This window comes from Anguilla anguilla, chromosome 15 (assembly GCF_013347855.1).
Source record: "Anguilla anguilla isolate fAngAng1 chromosome 15, fAngAng1.pri, whole genome shotgun sequence".
NCBI classification, from domain to species: Eukaryota; Metazoa; Chordata; class Actinopteri; order Anguilliformes; family Anguillidae; genus Anguilla; species Anguilla anguilla.
The window spans coordinates 23,968,583-23,990,388 of NC_049215.1; the positions used below are offsets into that span (position 1 = coordinate 23,968,583).

Consider the following 21,806-nt stretch of genomic DNA (forward strand, 5'->3'; position numbering starts at 1 on the left):
ACAGCGAGGGCAGGAGGACAGCGAGGGCAGGAGGACAGTGAGGGCAGGAGGACAGTAAGGGCAGGAGGAGCGAGGGCAGGAGGACAGCCGGCCGTTCAGACGGGGAGCCCCTCTCCCTCCCGCCCCAGGGACGTCATTACAGAGCCGGGAACTAAAGAGCGTGCAGATGTCCATGAATTATTTACAGCTTGCGCGTGTGAGCTGGGCACACTGGCGTTCAGGCACGCTTTAATTAACACTACCCCCACCCGCCATTTCAGCGTGCCAACTGCACGCCGCGCCCACGAACACGACCGCCTCCCAGAACCCGCGTGGCAAAGGCCCTGCATTAGTAATGCCAGCCAGACGTGTGACCTAGATCCAGCGAGCCTCTCCACACGCTCATCCCACACACAGTGTACGAGAGGCATCTCTAGGCCCACACAAAAAGAGACTCCACACGCCCACCCCACACACAGTGTACGTGAGGCATCTCTAGGCCTGCACAAAAAGAGACTCCACACGCCCACCCCACACACAGTGTATGAGAGGCATCCCTAGGCCGGCACAAAAAGAGTGCACCCGTGCGCACAGCCGTGCGAGTGAGAGAGAGGTGTGCAGGCATTCGAGCGAGCAGAGCTCTCTGGCTCGAGAGGGGTGGACGCTGCGAAGGTCCTGTCACCCAAAACACGTCATGCCACCTTATATGGGGGTACTGTGGCTCCGTCTGTGCATTCATCAAGTCAGAGGCTAAATTTTCATCAAGGCTAATTTCAGGGGGAAAAACAAAATGATTCCTACATTTTGGATGGTACAATAAAAACAGCTTATTTGCATGTAAATATATTCCAAACAACATGGAACTGTGATTCTTGTGTATTGTGAACTGTGTAAAGAGTAATGCAGACACGAGCCTGTGCTTAATAACTGACCCGCAGTACAGACTGACGCGTTTCTGTTTCAGAGAATTCAGAGCAGATATCAAGACTGAAATCACAGCTTGTGTTGTAGCAGTCTGTGGTGGTCTGTGGAGGCAAATCCTCACTTTCCCCTCAATGTCAAATACTCAAATTCCAATGATTACACAGAGGAAATTTCTCAACAGAATTTTCTAGAATTATCCTTTATCGGCCAGTCTTGTAATAATCTACAAAATTATAGCACTTACTCTACTCTTACTGTCCATTTGTGGACTAGTATTGAAAATGAGGTATTAAACTTGGCATGCACCTGCCTTCTGGACACAACGTGGATTTTGCAAAAGCATAATTTGGACATTTTTGGGAAACTGTCTGTGTGTAAACATTGTGAGTCGTACAAGAACACAGCACATGGTTTCATTCTGGAGCGTCTTTTTGCTAAACCTGGTATTACAATCACAGGCTAATTTGAACGCAGAACCATCTATCTGACTGAACGGCTGTCAACTAGAAGTAATTATTTATATAAATCATAGCCTGCCATTTCATAGCATCAAATCTCAAATTAACACCGAGCAACAGCTAAGCCAAGCCAATCTGCACGCTTTTTTCTTCCTTTGATATGGCTAATGTCAATCGAATTGCATTTCTTTGGGTCCTCAACTTTGACTTAGATGCTCATGTTACACGGCATCTCTGATGTCTGTTTGTCACTGCAGACTGAAACCTCAGAGCTCTTTCTAATCCCCTTTAAAACATGTCACATATGCCCCCCGCCCCCTGTCCCCCCCCAGGACTGCTGTCTCCACAAACAGTGAAGCAGGCTGCTGGTTGGCTACAGCAAAGCAGTGAACTTTGACCTTTTCATTCACGCTTTTGTACACTCACTCTCTCGGGCTGATCGCTCACCATATTTAAATAACTTCAGTGAGAAAACATGACTTATTTCCTGGATGTGCAGCGCTGACTGGTGCTGCGCAGTCTTGGTGACACTTGGGGGCAGCTGCACAGCCTTCACGTCTCTCTGGATTCTGAGCATTCCAGCTAACGCCTGCCTCACAGTCTCCCTGCTGTACTAACGATACTCATCTCCTACATTATTTGATGCGTAACGATAGCAACGGCAACACCGTACAACAAATATTTGCATAACACGCACATGTTTAAACATTCCAGATTAATTTACAGATGACTCGTGACTGCAGAAGAGATTAACATACACAACGTAAATTTTTTAATAACACCGCAAAAGACTTCTGATAAAAAGGGATTCATTAAGGCGCTTCAAGGACCAAAATAATCTCCTGGAATAATTTGACGAAACTGGAATAATTTGATGACACGAGCGTGAACTGACACATGATTGTGAAGACATGATTGTTTTTTCCATAAAAAACAATCCTCTGTTAAGACAAGTTTTTCCTGTTAAAACAAGTGTGTTCTGAAAAGGAATGTGTCCTGTTACAATCAATAGGCACTCAAAGAAGGGTCACTTTCCACAGTTCATCTTTCAGGTCATTGCGTCTATGAGGACCATGTTCAATTTAGGCCACTTCCATTTTTCACCAGAAGAGGGTACTGTTGACGGATGTGCGCTGCTACCTCAGAAGGACCAAAAATTAGATTTGACGAGCGTTGTAAAATCCTGCTCAAAGTGCCGACGAGGAGCCAATGCTCCTCGAGCTCCTCGTTAAATTGGCACCCTGTTAAATGTTCAGAGGCTGTTCCGTTCAGTCCGGCCCGATACTGCAGCAGTTTGGCGCACGCTCGCGGTGGCGTGCTCACACGGGTAATTCCGCTGCGTGGTTTAACAAGTCCAAACAGGGCCCGCTGTGCACACAAGCCTGAATCAGCCAGCTCCTCACAACTCCTGGGCCACGGAGGGGGGGGGGTAGCGGCGACCCGTGCGCAACGCCCTCGGGGACGGACGCCTTCTGGTCGATCCACGCACGCCTGACTCAGACGCGCGATCGCAGGAGATGGTCTCTCATCCGGAAGGGTGCAGTATCAGCGGGACTGGAATCAGCGGTCCGTCCGCCACAGGACCGACTCGACCGTAGGCCTGGGAGCAAGACGCCTACGCCCTTCTCCCTGATGCCATTTCAGATACGAGATGCTCTTGAGCTTTACTGGCCCTCAGTCCCAATACCCCCATGATGTTAACCGCCCACTAGTGTCCTTGTGCCAATGTTTGTATTTTCAAAAAACCCCATCAATATGTTCTTGAATGTTAGCCATTCTAAACAGAGAACCGGCATAAACACAACCAAATAAGAGATGATTTCTCCCCCAGGATCACTAACCAATCATCAGGATTCAAAAGCCTGATAATTCACAGGAAGCGAATGTTTCAGCTGTAACATGAGAAAGGGACAAGCTGGACCAATCGTGTGCCACCCTGCGGGACTGCCAGCCACAGTCCAGACTGTAACAGCAGACCGCGAGGCGGAGCACTGCACTGGAAACTGGCATTTCAGCATAACGTGACCGTCAGCACTTCCTGTTCCAGCTCCCCTCATCAATATTACAGGCAGCTTATGAAACCTGCAACAAAAAAGGCTATAGATAATTCATAGACACTGTTCAGTTTCCCAACCCGCAGGATGGGCAAACACTGTATCTCTGTGGCAAGCCATTGTTTTCACAGAAAATATTTCACAGGGTCCCTCGGGGTGGGGGGAGGGTGTAGGAAATTGGGTTTCAGTTAGGCGCACTGGAGTCACAGAACATTCAAATGTCTGATTATTCCGAATGCAAATCTGCGGCAACGTCGGAGCCAGTGGCCCTGCTGGCGGTGCAGCGCGGAGCCGAGGAGGAGGTGAGATCTCACAGCCCGGGCGTCTGAGCGAGCGCCAGATCCTCTCCCGTCACTCGCCCCGGTCAGCGTCCGCCGCCGTGACCACGAGGGGGAGAACAGAGCGCCCGTGAACAGACGCGACGTGCGCGCGTGCGGGCGGGTTAACGTCGCCTGGTGGCTCGAGGGCCCGGTGAGGTCCGCACACAAACAGGAACTTCTTCACGCTCCAGATTCTCCCTGCTCTGGGATGCCTCTCGCTACGTGTCCAGACTGTTTACGTGACGGCTGTCGGCGGCCTGGCGGGCGTGCGTGAGATGCCGCAGCGCGATGCGCAGTCTTCTGGGGGGGGCGGGGTCAACTCCCTTTCCCACGGTACAAGCTGCTGGGACGGCATGTTCTCAATGCGTCCTGAGTGTTACAGAATAAGAGCCCTATCTGCGGTCACGTCTTACATCTTAAATACAGTGACAGTACAAGAAAGGGCCACTCAACCCATGTTAAGTCAGCGGGGCCCAAACCGTGGGCTGGGGGAGGGACTGGGGTGTGCAGCGAGTCAACACGGGAACCAAAGAGACTGCAAATACCTTCCACTCACATTTACATCAATCAGTTTGAGCACTGTACCTGTTATACGACACAATGTACCAGGTACAGTCTGCATACAGTAGTTTGCACATGTGCTTAAACAAGATGGCTTAACACCATATTTGAGTGTGTGACAGCCTGCACTTCATTAAAAGGTGGACTTCATGGAAAATTCATTCATCCATTAAGTTGGTCATGGACTCTTGAACCTGAGTGGGTCATGGACTCTTGGAACATGAACTCTGGAACAAATGTCTTACAATCTGTAGCATGACGTAACAGATCTGTAGATCGGCCTTGTGGAATATCTTGGACTACTATCATTTCAAACCATCAAGTCTATAAAACCTCAGGAATGTAATCACTTAATGAGATAAAATGGCTAAAGATGTATTTTTATTTTATGCCAATGGTAGTGTTTTTCCTCCAATCCATTTGGAATGTTGGTTAAAGTGGTTACTATGAAGAGGCTTGTTGCTATGTGATGTAATGGGTACCAGGTGAAAAAAAAAAAAACACAGGCCGCAGTGTCATGTGCTTACAGATGTGAGTGGATATCGAGTGTCTGCAAAATGCCCTCTTTTGTTCCCTCTTAAAGGCCCTTTCCAGGCGAGTGAAACACGCAGGAGCGAACGCTGCCTCAGCAGCCGGACCGCCACAGGAGGCGCCACATTCAGGAAGGCCCTTACCAGCCGACTGAAACACGCAGGAGCGAACGCTGCCTCAGCAGCCGGACCGCCACAGGAGGCGACACATTCAGGAAGGCCCTTACCAGCCGACTGAAACGCGCAGGAGCGAACGCTGCCTCAGCAGCCGGACCGCCACAGGAGGCGACACATTCAGGAAGGCCCTTACCAGCGGTGACACCAGCAGCCTGAAAACGGACTGACAGACAGCAAGGCTCTCCCCCCGTTACGCTCGTTTGAAAAACAGCTACTGGAACAGGCAGGAAGTCGTCCACCCAAAATAACATCTATGCAGCAAAAATATTTGTCCTCTTGCTGAGTTTCCCATTTGCAAAAAAACGAGCCCTGTGACACACGCAGTTTGGCACCACGCTTACTCATACGAAACACAAATTCCCACAAAACACAAGCGTGGCCTCTTCTCTCAGTCTTCCTCGCCATTGTCTTTCCCGTTTTAATTTGACGTCAGCTCGAATTACATCAGCTGTTGCGTCATCCGGCTCAGGTCCCTGCGGAGTTTGTAATGCAGCCTCCCTCTCTCTCTCTCTCTCCTGGCCGATCCTGCCAGCTCGACCAGCGCTAACCGCGTTCGCCCGGCGCGGAGCGCCACGCCGTCTCGTCAAAGCGGTCATCTGCCGCCTGATCACAGGGATCCGGCTGTATGTTAACATTTCCCGCATTTTTAAAAAAGTCACCAGACCATTCCGCAAAGAACTGTCTATTTTTAGCACAAAAGAGAGCAATTAATTCAGAAGCAGACAATGCACAGAAAGGTCATCTTTTCTGTCAGGTCCAGACATTTGATATGTTTACTTAATACATTCTATTGTCTTTTCAGCTCAGTGGTGCTTTGAGGAGGCACGTTAAACCATCCTAGTTCGAGCCACTAGTTTTTGTCGAGCACAAGGCAGTCGCTTTGTCTCGTTCTGTCATTCCGGGATTAGAGCGACGCGTCGTGTACCAGGAACGCCTCGTCCGCAAACGCGCGGACGCCGCCGGCCGCTCCGGCCCGAGGGGCTCGGTGAGTCAGAGCGCTTATTTTTAGCCGCGCTCTGTGCCGCGCTCTCTGCCTCTGCTCTGACAGCGAGCAAACCCGCAGACCAGAGCCTGCTCTTCTCTCAGAGCTCGGCGCGAGCTAGCGCAGCCCGACAGCAGCCTCTGCACTGCAGACAGCCCTGCGCCGCTGATTAATGGAGGGGACTTTCCCCTTCTGGGGACGGGAGCCACAGCGGGTGGACGTACGGCACTGGGCGCTGTGAACCAATCAAAAGGCCGTCCTCCGCTGCACAGCCAAAGCAGCGAATCCCTGAAAATGTGCGGTCACTGAAGCCCATCATTTTGCCGCTCCGCCTTGTTAAGCATCTAACGCTACATCAGGATAGCCTATTAAACAGGCGTCACTGCTGAGGCAAGGCTGTCCGTCAATGTAACAGCAGTCGGCTCTACAGACACTATGCTAGCTTGATAAAACAGCTTCTCCAGGAAGCAGATAACTAGCCTATTAGCAGTGTCGGTTGACTGCCCTCCACGGCTGTGCTCTTCAGGGCAGCCTGCATTTCCAGCAGCGTGAGAGAGGCCATTTGCATGTCGTGTAAAGGCCACTTTCAGCCGAGCGGACGCTGTCCCGCTTTTGACCTTTACTTCATTCTGGGGCCATGCGCAACCCAAAGGTCATCACTGTCCACCGGTAGAAACCGCTCTACAGCCAAAAGCTTCTATGGTACAGTCTGCTGCGTGCCCGTTGACTTGCAAAAAAAAAAAAGAGAAAAGAAAGGCTCTTCAGAGCCAAGGAGAACAATCAAGCTTTCAAACCCTTCAAAGAGAGAGGGAGGACCCCATTTCACGAGGAGATTGGATGTCTTGTCTTTCTGCAACATGAGTCTTTTTCCTCCCTCGTATAAAAAAGTGAGTAACACTGGCACAGTATTTATCATTTCTGTTTTTTCTCCTGCCAAATGAGAGCTCACACAAAAGCACCTATCCAGTCCGTCCCTAATAAACTATCCCCATTATGATGGACTGAAAGAACAGATTGAGACCTACAGCTGAGTGGAGATGTAGACTATGTTGACTGGACAGAGTGCTAATCGCCCATGGTAGGGAAACATGAGTAGTCACGGAGGTAGCCAATGGGGTGACTCCCAGACCACATTTCTCCCTCTCTCCCTCCAATCATTCGCAAGCTGTTCCTCCTGATCTGACGCCCAACATTTCCTCCAGTTCATCCATCGCAGCCGCATCGATTGACTTTCCCCTCTCTCAGACGGTAGCTTTGCGCACAAAGCCATCGATGCTTCCCTGTTTGATCCTTTCTGACGACAATTAGCCTCTTCTCTCAAACCCGCGGCTCTTCCCCGTAGCCCTGCTGTTCGCCCTGCGAGCGCGGGCTCTTCAGCCCTTCGCTCTCCTTCATCTCTCTGATCGGGATCGTCGGGTCTAGTGGAACGGAAGCCGAAACGAGAAAAAGGGGAACACAGGCACACAAAGAGCACGCCCTTGAAAGGCTCACCCCATTACTTTACAAAGCGCTTTAATCTTCCCCAGCCCACTCACATTAGCATTGGCCCTGCAGGCTGCTCGCAGCGCCCCTGGGACTCCTCGGGCTGCGTGAAATCCGGAGCGGCAGCCCGTCTCCGGGCTTCTGATGCAATCTGGCGTCGAGGTTAGCATGCGACACAACCCCTCTGGTCAGACACTGCTACCGCGCAGATAACCGTCCTCGTTGAATATGCTAATCTGTTATGTTAATTCAGAGTCTGAATAATTACCAAATTATCAGTCTTAAGCAGCACACTTTAGGCTTTTGGGAAAATCTCTTAGGCGTAAAGTCTGGGCTGAAGACAGGCAAGGAAAATACTGTTACATTTATTGTATTTGTAGCATGTGCTAGAAACATTTGGGCCTCCTTGTGTAGTCTGCCAGCACATCAAGAGCTAAGGTACCCTAGCCGCCATGTTGGCACCTGCTTTTACAGTACGTCAGGACAGAAAGCTTTATCAAAGGTACTTATTTATAAATCAGCCATTTTAACAGCATTGGCTGTACAACACACACACTAGCCATATTAAAGCACAGCGTTTGTATTTCTCATGTATTTATTTATTTACCACACCTAGTACACATTTGCCAGAGATATAAATAAGGCTCAAAAAAGATATACAAATGTCAACATGCAAACATTCTTAAGACATTCTTAAAACAAATCATCATTGTAAAATACTTGCGGAGTAGCAGTTATACAATAATAATAATAGATACTGCAATCATTAGGAAATCACTTCGGATGTTCCTTCTGAAGGCAGCCTTCGCTCTTTCGCCGGTCGGAAAGTCGCTTCATCGGTGCGGCCCGAATGACTGTGCAGAAGCTGGCAGCGGTTCCTCCCGCATGCGTCTGCGACAGGGCCGGCGTGTTTGCACACGGGCTCAGCGTATCAGGAGTCCACCGCCTCAGAGGGAGAGCAGCTGCACACAATCTGAGAAGGGTCAGCTGATTCAACCATTTATCAGCCAGTCCACCGCAAATAATGCACCAGGCAGTGAAATGCAGAGCACTAACGCAGCAGTGAGTACATTCGCTGCTCACCTCCGCCTTACATGAGCCAGGTGCGACCGCAACAGGGTGCTAGCAAGATTGACTGTAAGTTTGAGGTTTGTAAGGTTCTGATTTTAGGTTATAAATCCTTAGATTATTCTGTCGTTCAGTTCAATCACTGCGGCTCCCTTTCTGTATTAGTGAACCTGTTTTTACCAGCATTCCACCCGGATGATGTATTACAACTATTCTGTTCTGAGTTTTTTTTATTTTAAACGTTATTTTACACTTATTTTAAACGAGCTTTACACTGGCCCTTTATCATCTTTCATATTAGAAATTGCACACACACACGCGTGCACACACATACACACACAAAGGGATGAGCAAAAAAGGCTGCACTTTTTTTAAATGGACAAATTTTAATCTTCAATATTTGCAAACCCTTTGAAAAATGAGGAGATAAGGTCCATCTCATGGCAGCACAGATGGGGATTAATGATGGCAGCTCACTCGTACGAGTTCTGTTCATGACTCCAGATATTTCACAGTCCCCAGGCTTTTTAAATCCCAATGATACCTTTAATAACACTCCCAAATGAAAGCAGCTGTGCACATGCTTACTCACTACACACTGGAAATACAGGAAGAGCCTTTCATTGTTCAAAGAATGACCCCCCCCCCCGGCCTACACCCCATCCCCCCACCCCCCCACCCCCCCCGCACACAAACAAGTTACACACACCTGCAGGTTACCAGCCAAAGCTCGCTGTGTTACTCTGAGAAAACAGTCACGTGGCAGTATCAATTTTGCATGATTATACAATAATCAAATGCAATAATTATGCATCTTAATAATTTATCCCTCAAAGGCACTCTTCAGCTTGCCGATGAGTTAGGTGGAACTTTGGGAAAGTTAGCACACAGTTTTATGTGCATACACACACCCGCATACACATGCAAATACACACATTAATACCCCAGCCTCTCTGGCACAGGTACAAGACCCATCGCTTTAGGCTCCGCCTACACTCAATAGATGCATTTGGGTTGAAGGTGCTGGATGTCCTCAAAGTGGGCGGGGTCGTCGCTCTGTACCGCCCTGAGCGCAGAGAGTATGAGCCTGTGGCGCGGGGTCAGATTTTAAGGAAGCCGGTGAGTGGAGAGAGGAACTACAGGAGCTGTGCCAGATTGCACCGGGCCCTCGGCGGGCGTGGGGGAGGGGTGGGGAAGTGACAGCGCCCCGTGGGGAACTGGAGCGGCCCAGAAGGGGATGTCCCGCTGAATGGCTCCCCTGGCAGGAAAGCTTCGGGGGCTCGGGGGGGGGGGGGGGGGCAGGCTATTTTTTACCTCCTGAGGATCTGCGGCACGCCATTGTTGCGGCCCGGTGTCAGCCTCACAATCGCGGCTTCCGCCGGCCAGAGGGAATCAGGAGGCCGCAGAGAGAGAGAGAGAGAGAGAGAGAGAGAGAGAGAGAGAGAGAGAGAGAGAGAGAGAGAGAGAGAGAGAGAGAGAGAGAGAGAGAGAGAGAGAGAGAGAGACAGAGAGAGACTGAGAGAGAGACTGAGAGAGAGAGAGAGACAGAGAGAGAGAGAGAGAGACTGAGAGAGAGAGAGACAGAGACAGAGAGAGAGAGAGAGAGACTGAGAGAGAGAGAGAGAGAGAGATGGAGAGAGTGTGACAGTGAGAGAGAGACTGAGAGAGAGAGAGAGAGAGAGAGAGTGAGGGACAGAGAGAGAGAGAGAGAGGGGGACAGAGAGAGAGAGAGAGAGAGACAGAGAGAGAGAGAGAGAGAAGGAGACGCGCGCAGAGAGAGAGAGAGAGAGAGGAAGAGAGAGAGAGGGGGACAGAGAGAGAGAGAGAGAGAGACAGAGAGAGAGAGAGAGAGACAGAGAGAGAGAGAGACTAAAGAAGCGAGGCGAGGACCAGCCGGTGAAAGGCAGGTTTAGGTTTCCTAAATCAGGCCGGCGACAGACCGTCCACCTGGGGGGGAGGGGTTCCGCCTTTCCCACGCCTGACGAATTACAGCCAGCTAAGGCCACACAAACACGCCAATTTAAGCCCTTTCCTGATCTGATTCAGTCTCGCCCCTCAGAAAGACTGAGCGCGGGTCGGGCTAACGAGCGGGTGACTGGCTAACTGTCCGCCCGGGAACGGGAGCAGGTGTTCCGTTTCACTCTTCAGGGCTCAAACTGCCGGCGCCATTCCGTGAGCCAACAGCCAGGTCGGCACGAGCGCATTCGCAGGAAGTGGATGACACGGCTGTGTGAGAACCAATCGGATTCATCGGCGACGCCGCAGACGTCGGACGCTTGGTCTTCGGAGACGCGTCTGATGCAGTGGGGCCTCGGTGGGCGAACAGGGCCGGAACGACACCAGCAGCAGAGTGGACGCGCAGCGGACGTTACGCGGCATGTCGCAGCATGTCATCACCGCCAAAAGCATTCCAGCAGGCGCGGTCCAGCGGCAGGTTCCTGGGGGCTGCTCAGAAACTGCCCTTAGAAGCGTGGTTAACAACCCTGGCACGTTATTACAGCGCCAGCGCGAGGGATGACGAGGGTTGAGTCAGAAACGTAAACAGTGATGCTGGCAGTGTCGCTGGAGCTCAAAACCGCCATGCGATTACAGACATTCACATAAGCGTTTCGCCACAATTCATAACGATATGGATCAATTTTGTATCACATTGTATCGACTGGTTCAGAACCAATACATTGATCTGGATTGATGTATCATAACACCCCTAGCATCAACACTACATTTCTACACTGACATCAGGCTGATACTATGCTACGTGTCTCCCCACCATACGCGGAGTCCCGCACAGGATCGCGGCCTGTGTAAAAGCCGCGATCCAATAGAATGAGCGCCGAAAGGAAGCAGGCCCCACACAGCATCCGCTACACATCAGCCCAATAATCCTGTCAATAATCCTGTCAATGCAGGCTCATAATCGCCCTGCTAAACTCACTTTTTACTACTGTTTGGCTGCCGCCTATGCACACGCTTGCTTGCTCTGCCTCTTCTTGAAGTCTAGCGGTTTTGACATTCCTAGCCCACGTCAGTGTCCTCCTCAGGCTACACGCACACAGAGCAGCGCACTGCGCCCAGCCCCCAGCACTGCAGATCCGCTGGGCAATGGCCAGCCCGTCACACCATCGGAGGATACAGAGACTCAGAGATGAAACTAGATTCACCCCGTATGAGGGCAACGCGGTACAATCCCCCACGGCGGTGTTCTTCTGTTCCACTCGTTAATAATTGATAACGTTGCGACTTGTTTGCATCTGTTAGGCCTGTATCTCGGTGGCTTTTTTGGGGCAGCTTTATTCTCTTTTCTACATAAAATACGGCAGATTGTCTCTTGAAGTTTATCTTTAATTGCGATCATTTTGTGAAAATTGCCACCAGAAAAAGCGACAGTGTTTTGAATTCCTCTCTGCAGGTTACATAAAGCATCCAAACGGATGAGTTCTCGCACTTAGTAATATATGGTCATATAAGTGATTAGTCACTCCTCTTCAAAGGATTCAATCAAACAGCTAGGCAAATATGGGACAGCAATAAGCGCACTTCAGATTCTGCATCTGATACACTCACATCTCTGCTTCGCTGTTCTGACAGCAAACAGCACCAAGAGCCAGACATAATCCCAGCTGCTTTCTGACACCTTTCCAGAATCGTCCATTTCAGCAGTTGAAAGCACTCACCTCACAAGAGCGCTGTGAACAGTTGAGTTCCCGCCCCCTGCCTCAGTGTCGCATTACTGCGTGCTCTCACGGTTTCTTTATGCGTCTCTGCGGGGGTTCTGCAGGAAGTCTATATGCGCGCCCGCGCTCCGAGGCTGACCACACGACGGGCAGGTCTGCAGGTCCGCAGACGTGCTGCGCAGGTCCTCATTAATGGCGCTAACACGCCAGCAAGCACTGGTGAAAGGAGAATACCATCTGCTTGCTGTTACGCGGGGCGAGCGGGAGAGCTGGGCAGCGTCCAGAGCTTCACACCGTCATACCGCCATTGAGAAATACCACGCCATTCAGGTACAGCGCTTTAGTCGGCATGCTAACATCATGTCTGAAATTCCACTGCTCATAATTGGCTACGTACGCGTAGCCTATGTTATCAGAAACATTACAAAAGCAGCTTTGCTCTTGAGACTCACTAGTAACATTCAAATTCCGTCTAACAGTTTAAATTGACATGAACGCTTACTGAATGAAAGAATGAATAAAACAGCGTGTAGTCTTATCATTGCATTTAAAATATGGGCTGCAGGGAGTCCTTTCAGGACAAAGAACAAAAGGTCAAAATGCAGGACTGGCCCACACAATCTGGTCACCCTTAGAGTCAACAGAACAGCAAAAATTGCTTTAAAACATTCAGCCTATTATGCAAAAATAATCAAACCAAAGTTACTGCCACCACCAAAGACTGCAGGTTACCTCATTTAAATCTGGCTTTCTCTTACCAAAGTGGTACAAAGCCAGCGTACTGCCATACTAGAGCTGTCACATTTACCAACAAATCCTATCTCTCACTCTCATCTAACCCATTAGCCAATTAGATCACTGGTAACATATTAATGGCAATTTGACCCCGCAACATCGCTAGCCCTGTGTGGATCACAATATCATGTTTGTATACTGTTTAAAGGAACGCTCATTAATGCATGCACTCCAAAAGCGTTCTGCAAATAACAACAGCCACGTTCCTAGCGTCAATTCTGCTATGACGACAAAAGCAACAACAATTATTATGAAGGCACGATATGGGAAATTATAGGCCGGCATCCATCAAGGATATTTATCTGCTCATATTAGCTGGGTAGAGAAGCAGATAGCTGCCACAAATGCAATCAGCAACCCAACATCCACATTAATGGAGGAAGTAGATCAGCACAGACGTCAACTTATGAAGGAGAAAAGTATCTGATTTTATTTTTATAGCTAAATATGTCAACTTGCTTACTTTATTACTTGGCAGACTGCATGAGTCGAGAGACAGACTGGGTGTCTGTACAGCACTGTTTGAGTCTGGCTGGCAAAGAAGGATTAATTAAAATTTGATTTTAAAATAAGAGGCTCAAACGATTAGGCTTCTTTTTGAGCATGATATTTTCACTTCATTTATAGCCCCAGCAGTGCTTCAAGCACATCAGCTCTGCAGCACGCATGTACTGCGGCATCACATCGGACATAATCTCAGCATCTGTCCGATTCCAATGATAAATATTTCATTTAGCCTAAACCACTACAGCCCCCACACCAAGTTGTGCATCTCCAATTACAGTTTTTTTTAATAAAAACAACAAAACTAATACCAATGACAAGAGCAACAACAACACTACGTATAATACAATGGATTGCATTTTGCAGCACCTTTTATAAGCTGCAAAGCTCTTCATACTACACAGTAAATGGGGGAGGCTCATCTCAACCACAACCACCGACCTGGGTGATGCGCGGCAGCCATTTTACACCCCTCATTAGACGAGCTGGGCAGAGAGAGAGCATTATGGGCCAGCTGTGTCACAAGCAATACACTGACGGTCCTCCTATGATTTCAATGCTCACACACTAAGCATCTGGTACTGATACAAATCAGATGAGCTATTGGGTGGCTCAGTCTGTTAAAGCACTGTTCCAGGGTGTGGATGGCCCTTAAGTCTGGTATCGAACCTGTGCTGATGAGGGTTGCCCCGTGGGATGCCGTGTAATTGCCAGTAGCGTCACACGGGGAAAGATGGGTTCCACCTCATACCAGAACGCAAACTGATGGAGGGTGAACACAGTGGAATGCGACTGGGGGGGGGGGGGCAGAGACACTCGGTAATGCATGCAGACTTGCATGCATTGAGACATATAAAGTGCCCACAAGCAAAGACGTCAGCCTATACACACTTTCCAAATTTATAAAGAGGAACAGAGTACAATTTCCTGCCAACGGCGAGTCATTTATAGACGCCAGAGATGGTTGAACACACAGTGTCAGTCCTGTAATAGATATTCTCCTCACGTCTGCTCCTGTTCGGCAGCCTGCTAAACGGTTTCGCTAACTGGTTAAATGCAAACCCTCACGCAGCTTATTTAAACAACATGGTCTCCAAAGGGTCAATATCAAATCCTTTTATAATGAGCAGTGGTATAAGAATTATATTGCTTTCAATATGAATAAAAAAACAATTTAAAACTCACTACTGACTAAAGCAGGCTTAATATCACAGAACTCGATTTTTTGAATGATGACCACACAGGGCCTTTAAAAATGCATTGGTTCTACATTTCACATGACAAAGATGAATGCCACGCTTTCATTCTCAATCGTTTGAACACGTTCTTACGAGCTGCTCACATTGTTTAATATGCCAATTCCTCTCTACAAAACTGGTTTGCATTAGGAAGTTGATGACAGGGAGCTAGGTAAGCCTGCTGAAGCCTTGTTTACCCCTTCCAAAGGTTCGCCGAGAGAAAATGGGAGCTACATTCCGGAAGCATATGGAAGCACAAGCACTTGAGTCCTTGACATTTCAATCAAATCGACCTTCTCCAAGACTTCAAACGGGCCGAAACGTCGCACAGTTAGACCATTAAAGCCACTGTTGGGAAACAATAGCGTAGGAGGCATTCACATCACATTACAGTCTTTGTTTAGGGGACCGTTTCTCCTGCCTCCACATCGAAGGAAGTTTGGTAAAGTGTGTTTATCTTTTCCCTTTGTCTGTTATTGCTGTCATGAATACACAAAATAAATCAAACTGAAGACTCGGACTCCAGAAAAACTAAACCCAGTCAGTGGAATACGCTTCTCACAGGGCACAAGACATCGGGGGAGCAACGGAATATTGCGATAACAAAATATGGGGTCTTCCATTAAAAAACGCAATAACAGTGGCAAAGATACTCCAGGGAAATATGGCAAATATCATTCAATGGCTTTATGAGGCCATTCTTCAAAGGGATTTATCATTAGAACTGCCCCTCTGGGCAACAGGGATGACAACTGTGAACACACGTTCATACGTTTCTTTTCCAGACGTTAGACACTGATGAAGGCAGGCTATCTAAGTCAAAGATTACATTTATTTGTCAAAGATAAGACTGCGACCCCTTTTGTTTTCGGCTGTCTCATATCGCCTCGTTAACATGCACAGGGGAAGTCGTTTGATAATGAGCCTGCAGCATGTTTTGTTTCGTTCCAGATTTTTCTGTGGCTACGGGATCAATTTCCGAAACACAAATATGCTCTTCAGGCTCCTAGCACGCTAGTGTTCATAAGCTCAACTGCTGACAAGTGAATGATACTCAAAAAGGCCCCGCGGCAGTTATTACATACTAGCCCTGATCAGACCTGGGCCAAATAACTATCTGAAATACTTTAACCCTTTAGGCGCTAACAATTTCCTGCAAATTACTGCCATTTTAAAATAAACACCTTTTCACCAATATTTAAAGCAAAAGTATTATTTTATATGACTGTACATTTTGGTTGTAACATTATTCCTTGAAAGTTCTCTGGGATTTCGATGAGTGTTTTCACCAGCATCTAAACAGCTGGACTAAAGCATTTCAAAGTCATATTTGACCCAGGTCTGGTTGCTACGTGCTGCCAGTTGGAACTGAGCCGTTCATGTTCTACATATGCATATTAGCACTGCCTCTGCTACGGTTACACATTCGGTTGTTAACTGAAACATGAACAGTTCAAGCCCACCCAGTGAGAAAAGCGTTTCGTTTTAAGCATGTTATTTGGAGCTGAAAGAAAGTTTGACAGCTTTGGAGGAGAGGGCACCATCTACAAGTCTCTGTGCTTATTTTAGTGGGAGAAGTCATGTGTACTTGAGCACGGTTTGGCACTTTTCCAGGACCCGTTCAGCCTGAGCGATTGTGAGTATTTCTGTCGGCCTCCTGCAGCTGCCCAGTCTGGTTCAGTCGGTTAGCGCTGCGCTCACCCCTCATTTACATCAGGCTCCCCGGTACACCTTCACCATTTCCATTTATGACATCACTCTCATCCCTGATGCCACTGGCTGATATGCACAACCGTCTGGCCTTTCAGATTCATTTTGGGACGGGCTTGTACTCGATATCCATGCCCCCCATAAATGTAACTGGGTCGCTCTGATGCTGTGGCATTCTGGGAAGGGTTGTAATGGCAACAGGAGTGCTGGTTCAGCAAAGAGGGACGGAACCTGGCTCAAAGGGAAGTCAAATGATAGAGAACTGGTCCCCCTAGCCCCCACAAAGGGCATAACAGACTCCTTTTAATGACTACAGGGACTGGAAAGATGTGTTTATTATAAGAAACTTACATTTTAGGATCCAGACCAAACATTATTCAAAACAAATCAAATCAAAATGTATTTATATAGTGCATTTCACAAACAATTGTAACAATATGCATTACAGACAACTCTGGCCTATTGTGTGATGCATGAAGACACAGCTCACCTTGGTCTGGCCTAAATCAAGAGGAGGTAAAAGTTCCTGCGGTCTTCTTTCATAATGCTGCTGCTCACAGTTGCATCCTTCAGGTCAGAAACGAGAGCTGCGCGTTTCCTGTGCTGGTAAACGGGTCGGTCCTAAAGCCCAGCACGCCACAACGACACGCTATCGTCCCACAGATGCTGTGGCCACGGCAAGCCCCCGCGGTTGTGTAACGCACAACACGCGTTCATTATCTGAAAGCACCTCTCAACCGCTCGCAGGGTGCCGGCCGTTATGTAAGCGGTGATGTTTGGCGTGCAATAACCAGGTTTCCCCTGATCCTGCGGAGCCATCTCGCCTTCTCCCCCGCTCAGCGCCACGCGCCCGCCCCACGCCCGCCCCACGCCCCCCCCGCCCCCCGGTGTTCGGCAGAACGCCACCCGTCCCATTAAGGAACGCGCAGCTGCCCGGGGTTACGGCGCATCCGTTGCATTTTTTTTCCATATTCATCGGTTCCTGGGAATAGGATTTGCCATCTGTCAAGCAAGGGATCAGAGGAGAGCCTCCCAAGGCCTCGCGAGCAAACATGACCCCCATCCGCGCGGACGTGCGGCGGGCCGCGGCGATTAATGCGCGGTGACACCTCAGAGTGGCCATATCTCTGCCCATCATCATCATCATCATCATCATCATCATCATCATCCCCGCTACGGTCATAAGCCCCAACGCTAGCGTAGAGCGAGATTCAGCCTTCAGTTGTGGGGTTCACCTGAAAGCTGTACACCACAGTAGGGGGATCCCCGCAACTAAGACGGACACCCTTTCCCAATATTTGGTATCATCGATCAAGCAAAATTTTTTGTTAACACTCAAATAGCCACTGTTGAGTAAGCAAACACTCAGATCTGGCCAACATCTCTACATCTTTGATTTAGTTAGTGACAGTACCAGTTACTGCATCGCTGTTTTAGTCAGTGACAGTACCTAACCCTACCCCTAACCTTAACCCCCAACTACAACTGCAGCCTTCTGTTTAAAAAGGTGAATTGTGTGATTCTATCTGCTATCACACGATCATACATCAGAGGCTGAGAAAGCGTAAAAGGCAGGACATTCTGCTCTAAGCCGTAACCAAGGTGATGAGGCCGAGCATTCGAACATGAGCATATCTGTTGAGACACGAGCCTGCAGTATTTTCCTTGCTGGGGTTTGAGTGTGGAGAGCCTGCTACAGCGCTACACAAAATGGAAGGGAACAGAAATGTTGGGAGCGAAGGCTCCGGCCAAGTGGCACGTCATCCTTGTGGGGCACAAACATATCCAGGCAGTGCTAGTCAGATAACCCCACTGCCAGGACTGCAGAAATGCTACGGGCTACAAACTGAATTCACAAAAGAAAATGTGGTAAGATAAGCACTAAACTGGTACATGGGGGAGATGCGTTTTCCCCAGAGTTTTCACTAAGTACCTTTATGCGTTTTTGAGAGCCCTGGCCTGAAAAAAATTGCACGTTCCAAAACACAAGGCCTGCTTTAAATAGGGTAACCCTGTTGCCCTCTTGAGCAGGCCGAATCCAGTAAACAAGCAAGAGTTACAATAAGCGCATCCATCTCCCGGCTTGGCAGGGTTCACTTGTGACTACTTAGGGCAATTCAATTTAAAAATTCATGAGGGAAGAGACGAGCAGTGAGCTCACCTCTGCCAGGAGCTGAACGGACACCCTGCTCAATTGATTGGTAAATGCTCAATCCCATCTGCATCAAGAATCAAATCATTGGGTTTGAGATCTGTCCCATCTGGTGCATTGTGGGAGACAAAGCATTAAGCAAGTGCTTATTCCTGAAGCTGAGAATCACACTGCTTCCCCTCCTGTGAGAAGCAATAAAAAGACTAATTTACAAAATTAATATGGTAGCCGGTTAATTTGTTTTCGAATTAAAGTGTTATCTACAGATAAACGTGCATGCACAAATTAAATAAAACTTTCAGTTAGTCCAATTCATTTCAGGCCTGTCCATGAAAGGCCTTGTTCTAGCTTTACAGAGCCCCTTCCTTTGCATGGCCCATGTCCTTTACATAGGCACACTCCATTTACACAGCTGGATACTCACTGAAGCAAATCAGGTTAGGTACTTTGCTCAAGGATACAACAGCTATGCCCCACCTGGGATATAGCCCAGCCACATAACAGTAACTAGCGCAACTCCAAAACTGCACCGCTGCCCCCTTCAACACTACTGAAAAACAAGACCAGGTTAAAACCTAGTATATGGCTGGACCTAACACACGTGATCCGGCCGACCAATGGTGTAACTTCACTCACTCACTCACTCACTCACAGACATTCGCGTTTGTAGGGCTGGCCCCACTGTTGCGGTCCAGACAAAAACATTTAGGCTACATCACACAACTGTGCTGCAAGCTTTCCTGTGATCCTGCAAGCTTTCCTCCTGAGATAAGACAATAACAAAGAATATGGAGTATTCTGGGTCGGGACGGACGGAATACTCCATTCACAGAAGAAGACTCTTTATTTGAACAACGTCTGTTCTATGCACAAACTGTTTCAATACAAAGCAACCAAGTTCACATATTTTGATGACAGTGACCATCAATGACCACTCAACGACCTTACAATGGACACAATTTACTTTCCATGGCATGTAGGCTAAAGGTAGCTTTTTCGCAAACGCATCACAGAAAAAAGCAGGCCACATGGATTCCAGGGTAGGTTTTATGGGCTTTTCTCAGGGTTAACATCTGCCCAGATGTTAATAAATATGTTCCTAATGCAAGCTTCCGAAACGTATTCATTGTGAAGAGATCCCAAAGGATCTGCGAAATCTGACATTTGACTTTAAATACAGAAAAGAACCTACAGAAAGGAAGTAATGGCCAATCATGGCAAATGTGTGCAAAACTGTAAGAGAATAATTACCTGGCTAACCAACCATATTTGGCAAATTACATGTTATGATATTTATACATACAGTAGCTATAACTAGGGTGCACGAAGACAAGCTGTTAACTAGCAGCTCCCTAGTTAACATTTTAACGACACTATTTTTGCATAAAGTGTAAATATTAAAAATATTACACAAGGGAATGCGGTCTAACCAGCAAGGTCAAGCCGACGCAGCAAACTATGGCTTATATATAGAAAATACAGCTTACATACATAAAACATATAAGCTACTTAAGTAGGACGTATTAGTATTGCAGGTGACAAAATATAGCCGGGTGGTCCGTGTACAGCCACAAATACACAACAAGCGACAACAAAGACGTTCAAATAAATGCAGCAGGCAACATGTAATACCCCGCACACAAAAAAATCCAGTCTAATCACAAATTGAAACCAATAATCCCTCACCGGCGACAATCAAAAAAGTGTAAGGTAGTACGTTTGCTTAATAGCAATCAATCGTTTCACCGACATTCTACATTCAGCTAACAGTTAGCTAGCGTTCGCTACCTTGCATCAATTTCAGCCAGGTTACCTAGTTACACAATGTGATGATCCTGGACAACTGCTAACTGGTTAGACCAAGGTGATCAATGCAATGCATGTTTTCTTACCTTCGATGGCGATGACATGCTCCCTAATTTGATTCTGCAGAATCGGCTCCTCAACTCGCTCCAAGAGTTCGTAGATAGAGTAGATGTTCGGATGGACGGATTCAAACCTCTGGATTTCGGCTCGAATTGCAGCCGAGTTGGCAAGGTGTTGCTGGTAATTCATTTTAACAGTAGTGTTTGTCCTTTAATTGTTCTCAATCTATGTCCAAATAGGTAGCTAGCCCTCTACCTAATAAGAGTTTTTACAGTTATTTAGTCAGCTAACATTAACTAAAATTTCTTATCGATTAGCTTGGTCCTGACAGCTAGCAAACGCTCCCAGCTGGCAAGCTAGCTGGCTGTTGATTGTAATGTTTGCTACCACCGTAGCCAGCTAGCTAGGTGGCTAGCGCGCAGAGACAAGTGCAGTCTTGTATTCTTTGCTAATATTCTGCTTCTCAGATGTTAAGTGCCTCAGAGAGGGTGCACGATGTTGTAATTCCAAACAGCAGATCCCAAAATAGAAGCCCTAACGCTGGGGAAAGAAACTGCGCCCCCCTGGTTCCAGTTCCTCGGAGCGACAGTGTTCCACAGTCGGCCCGACCTAGCTTCCCCATATCCACTCCCGAATTTCACACAGATTACAGGGACAATAAACCACAAAACATCAAGCGTTAGATTTGCATCTATAAAGGTAGAAAAAGCTATGAAGGCTACGCTCTCGAGTTCCTTATGCGGAGTAGCAGGCCCTCCGACTCCTGGCTAGCTAGTGCTGGACAAGGAGGCAGAACTCCTGGTGACTCAGCCGACCCCTTGTCATGCCTAGCAGTAAACTAATCTTGTTTGCTAGTTGGGGAGCTAGCACTGGATAGCGACTCCAGCTCCGATTCGGCCCCACATGGTACCAGCGTATGGAAGACTACATATGACCACAACAATACCAGCTACTAATTACAATAGCAACTACAGTATTTCCTCTCCCTGATCCGTATGCAGTGGATGGGTGGAATTTTCTTCCTCCAATGTCTGACATCACTGCGCCTGCTCATTCCTTGGACGTCTCCTAGCATTTGTTCACGAGGATCAGTGTTGCGCAGGCGCTGCGTAGGACCATGTTGCCAAATAATGTATCTGTGACTTTGGGATAGCTATTGGAATTAAGTCCTGGTTACTGGTAATCATAACCACTTGCGGCATCGTTTCAACTACAGATCATGCCATATCTAAAGATCGTTTCGTTATGAACAGAAGTAGCCCACACTGCCAAGTATTGTTACAAAACAAGTGTTGCTTTTAACTTGGCTACAGCCATACACATACTAGCCAG

The 21,806-nt window shown here is 48.0% G+C and overlaps 1 protein-coding gene across 3 annotated transcripts in view; it reads right to left on the reverse strand.

Annotated features, from left to right (window-relative positions):
- agap1 (ArfGAP with GTPase domain, ankyrin repeat and PH domain 1) overlaps positions 1–21,551 on the reverse strand; it is a 148,667-nt gene extending 127,116 nt beyond the window's left edge. For all 3 annotated transcript variants that reach the window (XM_035394312.1, XM_035394311.1, XM_035394310.1), the window contains exon 1: positions 20,501–21,551. In XM_035394312.1, the coding sequence (XP_035250203.1) occupies positions 20,501–20,663 (163 nt within the window). In that variant the 5' untranslated portion in view covers positions 20,664–21,551. The remainder of the gene's footprint in view (positions 1–20,500) is intronic.
- Positions 21,552–21,806: the final 255 nt, after the last annotated feature.